This window comes from Schistocerca piceifrons, chromosome 7, assembly GCF_021461385.2.
Source record: "Schistocerca piceifrons isolate TAMUIC-IGC-003096 chromosome 7, iqSchPice1.1, whole genome shotgun sequence".
Classification (NCBI taxonomy): Eukaryota; Metazoa; Arthropoda; class Insecta; order Orthoptera; family Acrididae; genus Schistocerca; species Schistocerca piceifrons.
The window spans coordinates 569,162,809-569,180,210 of record NC_060144.1 but is presented as its reverse complement, the minus strand read 5'-3'; the positions used below and the strand labels follow the sequence as shown (position 1 = coordinate 569,180,210).

Here is a 17,402-nt window from a genome sequence, read left to right as displayed (position 1 = left end):
CGAAGCAGAGTTGCTCTTCAAAGGAAGAAGAAACCGGAGTACTGACAGGGTTTAATTCTCGAACCACTGCAAGGATGAGTCATCCATATTCGGTGTCACCGAGTTGAGAAACAGCTGAAGTTGCTGCAACTGAATACGGCCTAAGGGTCCGATGGAATCCTTTTGAGATTCTATACGGAATTCGTGACTGACCCATCTCCTCTTTTGAACCACAATATACTGTAGATCTAGCGAACAAAAAAAAGAAAGAGAAACTGTGCCCAATAGCAATAGTTGGAAGGAAGCGTGCGTCACACCCTTCCGCAAGGAGGAGAGTAGAAGTGGTGCATAAAATTGCAGCAAAATGTCATCGGCGTCCAACTACCACAGAATCTTGGGACATACTCCGAGCTCACGTATGATGAAGTATCTCGGAGTGGCCTCCGCCTTGCAAATCAGCTAGTGTTTCAAAAACACTGATCATGCGGAATCCCACTCTCGCATTCTGCCCGTGACATTCTGAAATCCGTGGATCACGTAGGTGCAGCTTTCGTTGACTTCCGAAAAGCTCTTTACTCAGTTTCGCATCAACACTTATAAACTACGGGTGTGAAATGACATTTGTGGCTGGATTGTGAAATATTTGTGACTGGATTGGGGATTTTTTGGCAGTTAGGAGGCAACACGTTATCTTGGATGTAAAAGTAACTTCGGGTGCATCCCAGAAAAGTGCGTTGGGACCCTTGCTATTCCTGTTGTATATTAATGATGTTTGCAGGCAATGTCAGTAGCAACCTCAGACATTTTTAAGCTGTACAGTTATGTATAATGTACTACCTGAAAACAGTTCCACAATTAGTCAATAAGACTTTGAAGAGATGAAGAGATTGGCATCCTGGTTTAAGTGTTCAAAACTGTTAGTAGTGTGTACATCGAATAACGAAGAAACGTGATATCCTAAGAGTCACAATATATAGGGAAATGAAGTGGAATGATCACATAAATGCAGTCGAACGTAACGCAGATAGCAGACGTAGATTCATTGCTAGGATAACGAGAAAATCTAATTAGTTTACGAAGGAGATTACTTACGAATACTTTTTGGCGACAGGGAGATGGAGCTTGCACTGGATAGATTAGCATGGAGAGCTGCATCAAACCAGTCTCAGGACTGAAGACCACAACAACAACAACATAGAATATTTTTCAAATGAGTGCGGCCTTTTACCAGATAGTTCTAACAGGGGGTACTGAATGCGCACACAGGGGCAACACGTATGCTCGCAAGTTTATTTGGCCTGCGAAAAGGTGTTGCGGAGATGCTGAAAAGTCGGATCAGAGAAATTGTTGTAGACACACGCCAACTGTCTCGTGAAGGCCTACTTACAGGGTTTCAAGAACCAGACTTAAATGAGGACTCCAGGAATATATTAACGCCTTAGCTGTATCGCTCTCGTAGATACCGCGAAGATAAAATTACATTAATCCATACGCCAATGTAAGGGAAGAAGCCTCGGCTTGCGCAATGGAATGTACCCTCTCCCACGCCGTTCGGTGGTTTGCGGGATGTACAAGTAGGAGGTGTTAAAACCAACCTTAGGATTTTATTTTCATTTTCTATTTCCGTTTTATTCAAAGGCTCAATTTCTTATGCCAGAATGTAGAAAGTTCTCTTTGTTTAATAGCATTGTGAAATAGTGATCGTGTCCAGTCCGTTGAATTTTTCACACTTTCGCATTTCGGACCTATTTGAACTTGCAGATTAGTGCGTAGTTACAGTTTGGAAGGACGTTACACTGAACTTAAATGGTCCGTGACTGATTAATTGGTCAGAGGTCGTCGTCAAACTGCGGGCCGCGGTTCTATCTGATTTCATAACAATTGCATCTAGCAACTAACAGTCGAAGCCAAAAAAGTGATCCAACGGCTACTCAGGTGTCGTTTTCCTGCTCGGTAGCAGATAAAAAATACTTAAGATAGTAACATTTTAAGATGTGCTTGGTTTTAATTGGGCAACGGCCTTGCCGCAGTGGCTACACCGGTTCCCGTGAGATCACCGAAGTTAAGCGCTGTCGGGCGTGGTCGGCACTTGGATGGGTGACCATCCGGGCCGCCATGCGCTGTTGCCATTTTTCGGGGTGCACTCAGCCTCGTGATGCCAATTGAGGAGCTACTCGACCGAATAGTAGCGGCTTCGGTCAAGAATACCATCGTCACGACCGGGAGAGCGGTGTGCTGACCCCACGGCCCTCCTATCCGCATCCTCCCTGAGGATGACACGGCGGTCGGATGGTCCCGGTAGGCCACTCATGGCCTGACGACGGAGTGTGTTTTTTTTATGACGTTTGTGAGTTCGGCGTGACCTTACGGGCTGTGTGTTAGCCCGGCTACTGCCCGCTTAGACTTTTAGAGGGTGTGGGAGGGATGGTAATGTTTCATTGTTTTGTAGTACCGACAACTTAAGGGCTCAAACGACTCGTACCGACCGGATGTTATGGTATAAATTTTGATACGGAAGTAACACGGATTCAAGAATGCGCATTACAAAGATAGTCGTCTTCAAATGCGGTACATTTCTATAGCAAGGAATATGAAATCACAATAAAAATGTTGTATTACAAAAGCGCATTGAGTAGAAGAGTAGTAAACATTAATTTTGTAATCGTGTCTCATATTGCATAAGGCATTTAAATACACTCCTGGAAATGGAAAAAAGAACACATTGACACCGGTGTGTCAGACCCACCATACTTGCTCCGGACACTGCGAGAGGGCTGTACAAGCAATGATCACACGCACGGCACAGCGGACACACCAGGAACCGCGGTGTTGGCCGTCGAATGGCGCTAGCTGCGCAGCATTTGTGCACCGCCGCCGTCAGTGTCAGCCAGTTTGCCGTGGCATACGGAGCTCCATCGCAGTCTTTAACACTTGTAGCATGCCGCGACAGCGTGGACGTGAACCGTATGTGCAGTTGACGGACTTTGAGCGAGGGCGTATAGTGGGCATGCGGGAGGCCGGGTGGACGTACCGCCGAATTGCTCAAAACGTGGGGCGTGAGGTCTCCACAGTACATCAATGTTGTCGCCAGTGGTCGGCGGAAGGTGCACGTGCCCGTCGACCTGGGACCGGACCGCAGCGACGCACGGATGAACGCCAAGACCGTAGGATCCTACGCAGTGCCGTAGGGGACCGCACCGCCACTTCCCAGCAAATTAGGGACACTGTTGCTCCTGGGGTATCGGCGAGGACCATTCGCAACCGTCTCCATGAAGCTGGGCTACGGTCCCGCACACCGTTAGGCCGTCTTCCGCTCACGCCCCAACATCGTGCAGCCCGCCTCGTGGTGTCGCGACAGGCGTGAATGGAGGGGCGAATGGAGACGTGTCGTCTTCAGCGATGAGAGTCGCTTCTGCCTTGGTGCCAATGATGGTCGTATGCGTGTTTGGCGCCGTGCAGGTGAGCGCCACAATCAGGACTGCATACGACCGAGGCACACAGGGCCAACATCCGGCATCATGGTGTGGGGAGCGATCTCCTACACTGGCCGTACACCACTGGTGATCGTCAAGGGGACGCTGAATAGTGCACGGTACATCCAAACCGTCATCGAACCCATCGTTCTACCATTCCTAGACCGGCAAGGGAACTTGCTGTTCCAACAGGACAATGCACGTCAGCATGTATCCCGTGCCACCCAACGTGCTCTAGAAGGTGTAAGTCAACTACCCTGGCCAGCAAGATCTCCGGATCTGTCCCCCATTGAGCATGTTTGGGACTGGATGAAGCGTCGTCTCACGCGGTCTGCACGTCCAGCACGAACGCTGGTCCAACTGAGGCGCCAGGTGGAAATGGCATGGCAAGCCGTTCCACAGGACTACATCCAGCATCTCTACGATCGTCTCCATGGGAGAATAGCAGCCTGCATTGCTGCGAAAGGTGGATATACACTGTACTAGTGCCGACATTGTGCATGCTCTGTTGCCTGTGTCTATGTGCCTGTGGTTCTGTCAGTGTGATCATGTGATGTATCTGACCCCAGGAATGTGTCAATAAAGTTTCCCCTTCCTGGGACAATGAATTCATGGTGTTCTTATTTCAATTTCCAGGAGTGTATAAGTACTACTATTGTTATTAATAAATAAATCATCCGCTCACAACAACACTTAGTCTGGAATCAGTCTCCCAAGTTTGTGTCGCAAAGAGCGGCAGCAATCTGAAACAAAACAGTCGACACGAGGTATTAGTGTTAGCGCTTGGGGGCCGACGGCCAACTTCCCGCGCCGTTGCTACAGCCAGTCTGCTGATTTATGTAGGTTACCAATGAGTGATGAGAGCGGACGTCACTATTGACTCTTCAGTAAAACAGTCTGGGGACGACCACAAAACTAGTGCGTTACGCATGCTGGCACGAGAGCAGCGGAGGCTGTCCGGCAGTGCGTGGCGCCAACGTGGGCGTGGCTTATCGATTCACGCGCAGCCAGTTTCCGAGTCGGTTGTAACTCGAAGACGCAGTCCGCATCTCCGTGCACATTCTCTTGAGGGACGTCGGAATCCACTGATGTGCCAGCGATTTCAAATGTTGTCCTATTGCACGCATGGAAAGTGGGAATAGTTAGACATCCTTAACGTTTTCCGCCTTGTCAGCTATTCAAAACTTAAGTTCAGTTTTTCGTTTAGCTAGGCTACTCTTCTACACGAGCCACAGACTTTGTTTAAATGCATAATTCTGTGCTTAAACTGTGGAGCCTTCAGGCGAAATATTGTGCTCATTTAATAGAGTAGCTCTTACTCTTAGTACTGTGGCAGGACCAACCCATAAACTCTGAAAGCTGTTGAGAATTTAACACTACACGGCACCTTTGAGACAAAATCATTTGCGATAGATCTAAGCAAGACGTTTGATTCTGTGAGTCCTTAAATTCTAACACAACTCTCTCTTGTAGTCAACAAAAGTTGAAATTTAATAATAATCACTCTGGATCTCGAAAGCTTTCTAGAGGTGTTCCTCAAGCTTCTGTGCCTGCACTTTTTTCTGTGATTTATGGAAACAACCTCCCTGTTATCGCGGCATGCAAATCTGTTCTTTATGCTGTCGATACTACTCTCATTGCGGCTCGAAATGACTTGGGGAGCCAGATGGAACAGAACAGAAGCAAACTTAGAATATCTAGTAACTATTTTAAAGATAATCATTTAGCTCTAAATGGAGATAAATAAGGGACGTAATTTTTAGATTTGGTAATTCTGGCACCGGCTGTATGTCCGTTAAACTGCCGAGTGTAAATTGCAACTTAAAACTGCCATAGAAACATCCTGATCCCGCCCAGTGATTGAAGGAAGCACACCGTACTGGGTGCAGAATGGTTCGCTCAGCTTCCGCTGCAGATTCTCTCAGCATTATAGCTTATACGGAGAAAAAGGAGGAAGATAACAAAAAAGGCGAAAGCTGATCCAGCGCTTCTGGATGCACAGGACTCCCCCCCCCCCCCCTGCCACCCCTCACCATGCTGCTGGTGAATGTATCGCTGCTCAACAGATGGTGCTCAAGGCTTTGGGACATGATAAATAAAGCAAAATATTTTCTAGGCGTTATATTCATTCCCAACAAAGAAACACAAGCATTTCTGAACATTCACTACCAAATTGAGGTCACTTACGAAATAGAACTTCCGTAAGTCAATGAATTTGAGTCACTGCTTCTATATGGAGCAGTGAATGGCAGCCATCTTTACGTCTGAGACTAGTACTCATGCCACCTAAGTGTTACGAGCTCACTTAGCCTGTAATTCAGCTGGAGTCTGCAAAACAGAAGCGGGAGTGCCGCTTGAGTTTACAGCATGTTGACGAGCTGCAGGTTACATCGTGGCACACCCTGCTGTCTGCAGCAGCACAGGCCGCTGAAGATAGTGCTTGTCATCAGGGACGCACAGTCACGTCTCTTCCATCACTCTTGCCCCCACCAAGAAACGTTCTCACTGATTGGTTTTCGACATGCTTCCAAACTCAATATTTTACAACTTTGCGTGGTTCAGAATATTATAGAAAATTACCATTACATTGTTTAAAATAGAACATTATGTTCCTTTATGGGCATTAATACGAGGGCTACCCACAAAGTACATTACGTTTTCGTTTGTGTCCGTTAGGGGCAGGGCTAGCGCGGCCATCTTGGTGTCATGGCATTCCGCCGCTCAGTCGGCATCCTGCCGTGCTAGTGAGAGGTTCGTGCTGTACTCTGTTGAGTTACTGAGACAGTTTGAAACGTCAGCGTTAATTGAAAATGCTGCGAAGTGTGAAGTGCGTGCTGTAATAAGGTTTCTGACTGCAAAAAAACTGTACACCGATAGAAATCTATCGGTAGCTTTGTGAAGTGTATGGGGACAACATAATCACTGAAGGTGGAGTGCGTCAGTGGGTCATAAAATTTAAAAATGGCCGAACTAACGTTCACGACGAAGAGCGAAGTGGAAGACCCAGCATAGTGACTGCCGGACTTCTCGAAAAAGTCGATGCCGCAGTCCGTGAAAACCGTAATTTCACAATAACGGAACTCTCCGAATTTTCCACAAATTTCACGAAGTTTGTTGCACGAAATCATTACTGGAAAGCTTGGTTACCACAAGTTTTTTGCAAGATGGATACCAAAAGTCTTGACAGAGATTCACAAAAATCTGCGAGTGGCTGCAGCGTTAACGTTTTTGGATGCTTACGAGAAAGATGGCGACTCATTACTCGATCGCATCATTACTGGTGACGAAACATGGGCTAAGCATCTGAACTGTGAGACAAAATTGCAGTCAATGCAGTGGGGGCACACAAATTCCCCCCAAAAACCCAAGAAATGCATGCAGACAATGTCAGCAAGGAAGGTGATGGCGACTGTCTTTTTGGACAGAAAAGGTGTGATTTTTGTGGATTTCCTGGAAAGAGGCACTACAATAGACTCTCAAAGGTATTGCCAAACTCTGCACAACCTTAGAAGAGCAATACAAAACAAGCGCAGGAGAAAGTTGGGCTCAAAGATCTTGCTGATTCACGACAACGCCCGGGCCCACACGGCAAATGCCACTCGTGAAGTTCTCGAATCTTTTAAGTGGGAGTTGTTTCCTCATCCGCCGTACAGTCCCAACCTGGCACCGAGCGACTTCCAATAATTCCCAGCAATGAAGAAGTGGTTGGCTATGCAGCGTTTTGATGACGACGCACAGCTTCAAGAAGAGGTAACCACGTGGTTGAAGGAGCAGGCGGCCGAATTTTACGACGAAGTAATTTCCAAGCTCGTCCATCGCTATGATAAGTGCCTTAATTTAAATGGCAACTATGTAGAAAAGTAGTATTTAAATGTGGCTTTCATCTGTATATAATAAAAAAAATTTCCAATACTTTATTTATTTTTAATTCCAAAACATAATGTACTTTGTGGATAGCACATCCGTTTCGCCTGGCCGCACCGCTGGTAGCCGAACATCTGGCCGTTCACTGGCGGAGGAAGCTCCCCCTCCCGGCCATCTTACCAAGATGGCCGATGAACCTATAGAACCAATGGACGATGACTGTCCGCCTACTGATAGCGGCGGCAGTGCTCGCTCAAAGCCAGGCCCTCAGCGGCCTTCGAGGTGACCCCTTCTTTCATCTTCCTTTTCTTCTTAAAATGGCACTTATTCACTGGAATATTCACAGCATTCACTTGAAGTTGCTGCTCCGCTTGCACCGTCCGCTCATCGTGGCCCTCCAGGAAACGAAGCTACGCCCATGCGATCAAATTGCCTTGGCACACTACACCTCTGTGCGTTTTGACCTACCCCCTGTGGTAGGTATTCCGGCTCATGGAGGGGTTATGTTGTTGGTCCGGGATGATATTTACTATGATCCCATCACATTGCACACTGGCCTGCAAGCAGTTGCCATCTGAATTACTCTCCCCACTTTTACATTTTCCGTTTGTACCGTTTACACTCCATCGTCGTCTGCTGTTACCAGGGCAGACATGATGCAAATTATTGCTCAGATACCTGCACCATTTTTGTTAACTGGAGACTTCAATGCCCACCATCCCCTTTGGGGCTCTCCAGCATCCTGTCCGAGGGGCTCCATGTTAGCAGACCTTTTCAACCAGCTCAATCTTGTCTCCCTCAATACTGGCGCCCCTACTTTTCTTTCGGGCATATCTCACACCTATTCCCATTTAGACCTCTCTATATGTACTACCTAACTTGCACGCTGGTTTGAGTGGTATGCACTTTCTGATACATATTCAAGCGACCACTTCCCGTGTGTTATCCATCTCCTGCAGCATACCCCCTCTCCGTGCTCATCTAGTTGGAACATCTCCAAAGCAGACTGGGGGCTCTTCTCTTCCAGGGCGACCTTTCAGGATCAAACCTTCACAAGCTGGGATAGTCAGGTCGCACACCTCACGGACGTCATTCTCACTGCTGCTGATGAATATTCCATCCCTCACCCTACTTCTTCTCCATGTCGTGTACCGGTCCCTGGTGGACCGCAGCATGTAGAGACGCTTTACGTGCTCGTCGACGTGCTTTACGCACCTTTAAACGCCACCCTACAGTGGCGAATTGTATCAATTATAAACGATTACGTGCACAGTGTCGTCGTATTATTAAAGAAAGCAAGAAAGCCAGCTGGGCTGCTTTCACAAGCACCTTCAACAGTTTTACTCCTCCTTCTGTTGTCTGGGGTAGCCTGCGCCAGCTATCTGGTACTAAGACCCACTCACCAGTTTCTGGCTTGACAGTCGCGAATGACGTCCTTGTGGCCCCTGAGGATGTCTCCAATGCCTTCGGCCGCTTTTTCGCAGAGGTTTCGAGCTCCGCTCATTACCACCCTGCCTTCCTCCACCGAAAACAGGCAGAGGAGGCTAGGCCACCTAACTTCGGCTCCTCGAATCGTGAAAGTTATAATGCCCCATACACCATGCGGGAACTTGAAAACGCACTTGCCCGGTCACGGTCCTCCGCTCCAGGGCCAGATTCTATTCATATTCAGATGCTGAAGAACCTTTCTCCTGCAGGTAAAGGTTTCCTTCTTCGTACTTATAATCGCATCTGGATTGAGGGACATGTTCCCGCATGCTGGCGCGAGTCTATTGTTGTACCGATTCCTAAGCCGGGGAAGAACAAGCACTTGCCTTCCAGTTATCGACCCATCTCACTTACCAGCTGTGTCTGTAAGGTGATGGAGCGAATGGTTAACTCCTGTTTGGTTTGGCTGCTCGAGTCTCGACGCCTACTTACCAATGTACAATGTGGATTTCATAGGTGCCGTTCTGCTGTTGACCATCTGGTTACCTTGTCGACCTTCATTATGAATAACTTCTTGCGGAAGCGCCCGACCGCGGCTGTGTTCTTTGATTTGGAGAAGGCTCACGAACCTGTTGGAGGGCGGGCATTCTCCGCACCATGCATACATGGGGCCTTCACGGTCGCCTCCCTCTTTTTATTCGTTCCTTTTTAATGGATCGACAGTTCAGGGTACGTGTGGGTTCTGTCCTGTCAGACACCTTTTGCCAGGAGAATGGGGTGCCACAGGGCTCAGTTTTGAGCGTCGCTCTCTTCGCCATAGCGATCAATCCAATAATGGATTGCCTCCCAGCTGATGTATCAGGCTCCCTTTTCGTGGACGATTTTACCATCTATTGCAGCGCACAGCGTACATGTTTCCTGGAGCGCTGTCTTCAGCGTTCTCTTGACCGTCTTTACTCCTGGAGTGTCGCCAATGGCTTCCGTTTTTCTGCCGAGAAGACAGTCTGTATTAACTTCTGGCGCTACAAAGAGTTTCTCCCACCGTCCTTATGACTCGGTCCCGTTGCTCTCCCAATCGTGGAGACAACAAAGTTTTTAGGTCTTACATTTGACAGGAAACTTAGCTGGTCTCCACATGTGTCATAATTGGCTGCCCGTTGTACCCGTTCTCTAAATGTCCTCCGTGTTCTCAGTGGTATGTCGTGGGGAGCGGATCGAACCGTCCTACTTCGCCTACATCGGTCGATCGTCCGCTCCAAGCTGGATTATGGGAGCTTCGTATACTCCTCTGCACGGCCATCCATCTTACACCGCCTCAGCTCCATACATCGGGGTTTATGTCCTGCGATTGGAGCGTTTTATACTAGTCCTGTCGAGAGTCTTCATGCTGAAGCTGGTGAATTGCCACTCATCTACCGGCACAATATACTGCTTTGTCGGTATGCCTGTCGGCTACTGTCAATGCCCGACCACCCGTCTTATCGTTCCTTTTTTGACGACTCTCTTGACCGTCAATACGGGTTGTATGTCTCTGCCATGCTACCCCCTGGAGTTTGCTTTCGTCGCCTCCTTCAACACCTTGATTTTTCACTCCCTGCAACCTTTTGAGTGGGCGAGAGCCACACGCCACCTTGGCTCCAGGCTCAGGTTCGTGTTCACCTTAACCTAAGCTTGCTCCCAAAGGAGGTTATCCCCGGTTCGGTATACCACTCCCGTTTTGTCATTAATATGACCTTCATTTATACAGATGGCTCTAAGACCAATGACGGGGTCGGGTGTTCTTTTATTGTCGGGGCACAAAGTTTCAAATACCGGCTCCATGGCCATTGTTTGGTCTTCACAGCTGAGCTCTTTGCCCTCTACCAGGCTGTTCTGTACATCGGCTGCCACTGACTTTCTGCTTATGTCATCTGCTCTGATTCCCTGAGCGCACTCCAGAACCTCAGTGATCCGTTTCCGGTTCACCCTTTCGTGCACCGAATCCAACACTCTCTTCAGCAGCTGGTGGACGACGGTTCTCCGGTTAGCTTTATGTGGGTTCCTGGCCATGTCGGTATCCCTGGGAACGAAGCTGCAGATGCCGCGGCCAAGGCTGCGGTCCTCCAGCCTTGACAGCTTCTTGTTGTGTTCCTTCATCAGATTGTAGCAGGGTCATTAGTCGGCGTATTTTATCGCTGTGGCATGCCGATTGGGCTGCACTTACAGACAACAAGCTTCGGGCCTTGAAACCTCTTCCCGCGGCTTGAATGTCCTCCTCACGCCCTTCTCGGCGGGAGGAGGTCGTTTTGGCCCAGTTACGAATTGGACACTGCCGGTTCAGCCATCGCCATCTGCTGACGGCTGCGCCGGCGCCATTCTGCCTATGTGGGCAATTGCTGACGGTCCGCCACATTTTAACGTCCTGTCCGGATTTTAACACACTGCGTCTTGATCTTGGCCTGCCATGTACTCTAGATGCCATTATAGCGTATGACCCAGGAGCAGCTGCTCACGTTCTTCGTTTTATCAACTTGACAAACCTCTCTAAGGACATTTGATTATGCTGTTTTTTTTTAATCCTATGCCTGTGTCTGTCTTTTATCGTGTTTTCCCTTTTAGTTGCTGTTTTAAACTTGTGCCTCGCGGTGCATTCCTAACATAGTCTGGGCGCTAATGACCATTGAAGTTGTGCGCCCTAAAACCACAAAAAAAAAAATCACCATGTGAGCAAGATGCCAGGTTGACGTGAACCTTCTCAGTGAAGACTGTGACTGAGGTATAGAGCTGTGATGTCATGTCACTTGTCGAGTAGTTTGCACAATGAATTTACCGGGTCAGGAATGAGGCGTGAGAGTTCAGCTAATTGTGGCAGAGAGACAGCAGTCATCATTCTCGAATGCAAGGGCATTGTGATTAAGGAGCCTGCGATGCATCTGTCGGAGGGAGGTTGTAACAGCATGACTGAGTCACGGCGAAAGGTGTCGGTGGCATACTACACAATGACGGGCTATGACGCTAGTACCTGCACTGGTATTGACCAGAATGGCTATGAGATGATGCATCTCATTCATCCTGTGGCACAAGTTTGGGTCCCACAAGTGAGGCGGGCAGCACATGGATAGATAAGATGAGAAATGTGAAGGTTGTCTGTAGAATTGGCAATGAAAGGAACATATGGAAAACACTCACAAGGGACAGGATGTTGGTGCACATGATAACACATGAACAAATAACTCCCATGGCACTAGAGGGAAGCCTACATGGTAGAAACTGTACAGGAAGACAAAGATTGGAATACAGCCATAAAATAATTGAGTGCAAGTGCTACTCAGGGAAAGTCAGTACAGGCTGCATTAAACCAGTCAGAAGACTAATTACTCAGAGAGAAAGAATATAAAGGTTACTGAAGAGGCTTCTGTAGATGTCTTGTTTTGATGTCTACATAAGATTCTTACTGCACACTTCTGTCGAATAAATACTTTTTTAGCCTCAGCAGCACTGCCTCAGACGATTATGCCATTGGGTAGTACTCAGCGAATGTATGCAAAATGTACCTAGCACTGCTGTCTGTAGATCTAAAAAATGAGAGAGAGACTTCTACATGCAAAGCAAGCAGAGTTAAGATGTTTGATTACCTTACTGACATACCAGTTCCACTTCAGTTTATAATTGATCTATATGCCTGTAAATTAAGACTTGTAGCTTCCTACTGTGTGTGTCCACTGATTTGTCTGCTACTAAAAATCAATTTTATTTCTTTGGAATTGCATTGACTGACTTTTTCTAATATTAAGGGTTAAGGTATTTGCTGTGAATCAGTTGCAAGCATATTTTGCTATTCTTCTGACTATTTTGTATTGATGCATTTTGGATATTTACCATTACACATATCAACAAACGTAAGTTTCTGAACAGCCTCCCCATTCCCATGGTAAATAATTTATGTAGGTCAAGAAGAGAAGCAGACCAAACACCAAATCTTGTGAGATACTATGTTCAATACTTCCTGGCAGACCAAAACTCTTTGCTTGACTGGGACTTGAACCTTGTACCTATGCCTTTTGTGCGCAAGTGCTCTACTGACTGAGCTGTCCAACATGACATGCCCTCATAACTTTACTTCCACCAGCACCTTGTCTTCTAACAGACGGTAGACCACTTACCCACGAAAGCTGAAGGTTCCAGGTTAAAGCCATGGTTCAGAAAATGGTTTTGATATGACAAAGTTTAAAATCAGCACACACTTCACTGTAGAGTGAAAATTCATTCTGGATCCTACATTTAATGCTTTCCCACTCTGAATTTTATTAGTTTGGTATCATTTATTACTGAGGATCTTTGTTCTCTATTGTTAAGATATTTAATGTATGGTGAGGAAATGCCCTTAATGCCATAAAACTGCACATTTGTTATTAGAATTTTAAGAACTACACAATCAAAGATATTATTGTTAATTTCCTACATCACTTCTCTAATTTTGCTGCAATGCTCAAACATTAAAAAAAGCTCTTATTTTTCCTTGTATTGCTAAATTATTGTCACAGGTTGTGAAACATTTATTTTAAGTTGATTTGTTTCCCTAATATGGGGTTGAAAATTGTCACATTGACCTAAATTTTTAACAAATTGGTTCCACTTTCTAATACTGTCCCTGCTAGTGATACTATGAAAACTGGCTTTGAACTTATTACCGTTAAAAGAAAAGAACTTAACAGATGCTTTCTAGTGTAACTGTTGTCTTTCTTTTGTTTGCAGATGGAAAGTAATGGATCACCAAATTTCCCAACAAAGTGAAGTGGATGCACAGAAAGCATTGTTAGATGCACTACTGGGAAATGATTTCCAGACATTCTGTAACTTGCTTGAAAGAGGTCAGGTTAATCCTCTGTATCGCTATGGCTTCCCTCACTTCTCTACTTGTCTAGAAATAGCATCTCGCCATCCTGAAATTCCAGCAACATTTACAAGTAAATTACTGGAATGTGGTGTGAAGCCAAATGTCAATGTAGTTGTACCTGAACCAATACACTACGCTGCCAGGTGAGTCTCTCTCTCTCTCTCTCTCTCTCTCTCTCTCTCTCTCTCTCTCTCTCATGAACACCATTTAGATGAACTTCTTTAAATTACTGCTGCCATAAACTTGGCACAACTTGTGTGGCACAAAGGATTGTCCCATATAGCAAAAGGTCGCTATTATGAATCACAAAGTTAGGAAACAACTAACTGATTGTAAAAAGATATGAGTCACTGTGGTTGTCAAGATAACCGTAGACTGGTATCTGTGAATGCAATCTGTTTTAGAATTGTGAAATATAAGTTATTCGTGGGAATTATGATCTTATGGAGACTGAAAATTTTCTCTGTATGATTCAACACAGTCCACAGATAGACATTTTGTGAAACTCTTGCTTGTTCTGTATATTAATGTAATCAAGAAGGCAATAGGTCATCATACCCAGACTGACACTGTGTTCTTTTATTTCTGTTGCATTGACTTCATTTCCTCACTGCTGCCAGGTGAATAAAATACGATCACACAGAATATTGGTCCAGCTTTGTGATTTGTTTAAGGGCTTCATAGCAAATACAACTCAACACACACTTTTGAATTGGTCTAAATTGTCAGATGTTATTTTAAAGTTACTTTGAGCATGACCCATCTGAGAGTGTTTGGATGCTGTTACTGTTCGCAATGTATCGAGATGAACTGGTGGACAACATTAAAAACTCAGTGGGACTATTCACAATCGATGGTGTAGTAAACTGGAAACTGGCAACATGATAAAATTATTGCAAAATTTAAAAAGACCAGCCAAGAATCAATGCTGAGTGCAGGGCCTGCAGCTGACTCTCGTTGTAGATAAATGTAATGTATTGCAGAAAGATACTTTATTATTTGATTACACGACTGGTGATCAATGACCGAGGACAGTAACAACTGCAAAATACTTAGGAGTATGCTTCTGCGGTAACCAAAAACGGAACAATCGCATGGAACTAGTTGTAGAAAAAATAAGTGCAGGACTGAGGTTCACTGGAAGAATCTAAAGGAGAGAGTTCAAACATGAAGTAAAAATGTAAACTCTGTCCACAGGCCTCGGCAGGCCCATCTGGACTGAACAACTACCACATCATCTGCTGCCACTGGCATCATTGGATGTGTGGTATGGAGGGGATTGGTCGTGTCAGCACATGGCTTAGTGCATCACATTTTGCAACAGTTTTTTTCTCCTCTCTCCTCCTCTCCCATAGACATGTTTCTTCTTATAGATTAACCTTTTTTCTTAATATTCAACTTTTTATGCTTAATATGGTTTCAAAGAAAGGAAAAGAGCCTATAACAATTTCTTCATTGAGGATGATTGACTTAATGATAAATTACCTTAGCAGTTAAAAATACATAAAGAAATTCCACTCACTAAATGGCAGGAAAGCTGTAGTTACACAAATAATTATTTGGAATGGGAGGTGTTTTTATCTCATGAAAGAGGCAAGTGAAGGAATTGAGACTAGTTGGGAATTAGGTAGGAAAGTCACCCAGGATTTCTGTGTTGGAAAAACACAGGTTAAAAAAAATTGAGCACCTCAATAATGAGGAGAGAGATTGTTATTGTTGGAAATGCTGATTAGAAAACAAAATATAAACTAATTAATAAATAATGGAAAAATAAGCTGAAATACAAAATTTTTAGGTTTGTAATTTAACTCCATGTTGGCCTTACAAAGCTACTTTCTCTTAATTCATACTTTTAATAGTTCTCCTCATTGTGCTCATTATTTTTGTCTATACAGAAATATGTGTGTAGTATTAATGGACATTCACTTTATTTCCACACAAAATAAGTACCAAACATCAAACTTGACCACCAATGGAAATGTGAAGAATTATTTGTTTTTTACCACCAATGGAAATGTGAAGAATTATTTGTTTTTAATTCTGTTACAACAGGTGTGGTAATGCAGCAGTCCTCGGAGTTTTACTATCGCATGCAGCAACGCGGGTGAATGCGGTGGACAGTTCGGGTCAGAGTGCCCTTCATTACATTGTGCTGGCCTTCAGAGATGACTGCCTTCCAGAAGCAGCTTCAGGGTTTGAGTCTTGCATTGAAAAGCTCATAGAATGCCAGAGATTTGATATAAATATTCTTGATAATACAGGGCTTTCAGCAATTCATCTGGCTGCCAATAAAAAAAGATGTAGAGCTGCTACTGCTATTATTGAGAAATCAAGGTAATGAAAAAGGAACATCATATAAACATAGCTGTAGCTCTCACTGTGCTTTTGTAAGAGAGCTTTATTTGGTGTTATGGCATTGTATGTATTTCATCTAGTCTTTGAGAGTAGAAATTAAATCATTGTTACCAGGTTACCAATATCAGTCAGCACCACCAAGTATTTTACTGGATCACTGGTCATTTTGTACAGCTCATTGAAAGTTAACACTGAAAGCATATAGTGAAAATAGATATAAACAGTTTCTGGATAACCTGTAAAACTGTTTTCATCTATCCATCCATCCATCCATCCATCCATTTATTCATTCATACTCTCACTCAGCTTGTTACATAGATTTCATTGAGAAAGGAAAAATTCCTGTGTGGGAAAAGCCAGATGCAAATAGCATTGTTAGCTGCCACTAGCTGATGATGCTCCACGCTTTTCATGGGGCACCTCCATCCCCCTTCCACTTCCCTCATACACTTTCATATGTGTCATAATTAGTAACTAATTATGATATGACACTCACTGTGTACAACTCTAACTCTTGGCTGCCCTGACATCCAAGAGATGGCTTGTGTCTTCGGCACACCAGTGTAGAAGTTATCACAGATCCAGCCAACGAGGTAAAAAAAAAAAAAAAAAATAAGAAAAAATTTTAAAAAATTGTATGGTTCCCACTTTTATTTATGCAGCCTACATAAGCAGACTTACAAATTTTCCTTTATGCAAGTCCATGTGTGCCAGATTGGTCAGATTCAAAAATCTACATCCTAATGTGTTACAACACTGTTCCTGACCTTTTTACTTAATCTTCCATTCATTTTGTCACCACTTGCGTCTATCATAATACACTGTATTTTCTCAAACATTTTTGAGTACAAAAAAAGACACCTCGTATGGTACTATAGTATCAATTGTAACCTTAATTTGTGCTTTTCAGAAACTTTTGGTCACAGTATCCTCATTGTAAATCAGTTGTTCCTTAATTTCATTATATATTTTATGTGAAAAAAGTCATATTTTTTAGAATTTTGTGACTCTTCCAAATGTAATAGTTAGGTGAATTTTTGTAAGTTGATATTCATGCGTAACCAGCTTCATAGTAAATAGGCATTTGTTTGCAGTTACTGTCAATAACTAAAATATCAGGTCTCATCAACAGCAGTGTATACTGTCTGCAATTATCATAAATTAGGCTACCGATATTTTTATAATTGTTAGTGAGCATAACCTGGAAAGAAACAGTTGGTGCAAAGTTTTCCTGTTTTTGTAATAGATATCTCAGTTTGGCTGTTAATTACTTCAGTTCTAAAAGGCTTTGGATACCTGCAGCATATCATTCCCATAAATTAAAAGATAATCAGCAGGCTTGGTCCAAAGTTATTTGTTTACTATTCAGTAAAATATTGGAACAGGCATAGTGCAGCCCCATTGTATATGCTGTCCTGAGGCATGGG

At 44.5% G+C, this 17,402-nt stretch overlaps 1 protein-coding gene and 1 pseudogene across 2 annotated transcripts in view; both read left to right on the top strand.

Annotated features, from left to right (window-relative positions):
• LOC124805107 (serine/threonine-protein phosphatase 6 regulatory ankyrin repeat subunit A-like) overlaps positions 1–17,402 on the top strand; it is a 99,463-nt gene that overhangs the window by 46,538 nt on the left and 35,523 nt on the right. For both annotated transcript variants that reach the window (XM_047265554.1, XM_047265555.1), the window contains exons 2-3: positions 13,479–13,763; positions 15,673–15,954. In XM_047265554.1, coding sequence (XP_047121510.1) covers positions 13,489–13,763; positions 15,673–15,954 — 557 coding nt within the window. In that variant the 5' untranslated portion in view covers positions 13,479–13,488. The remainder of the gene's footprint in view (positions 1–13,478; positions 13,764–15,672; positions 15,955–17,402) is intronic.
• LOC124709157 lies at positions 1,991–2,108 on the top strand (annotated as a pseudogene).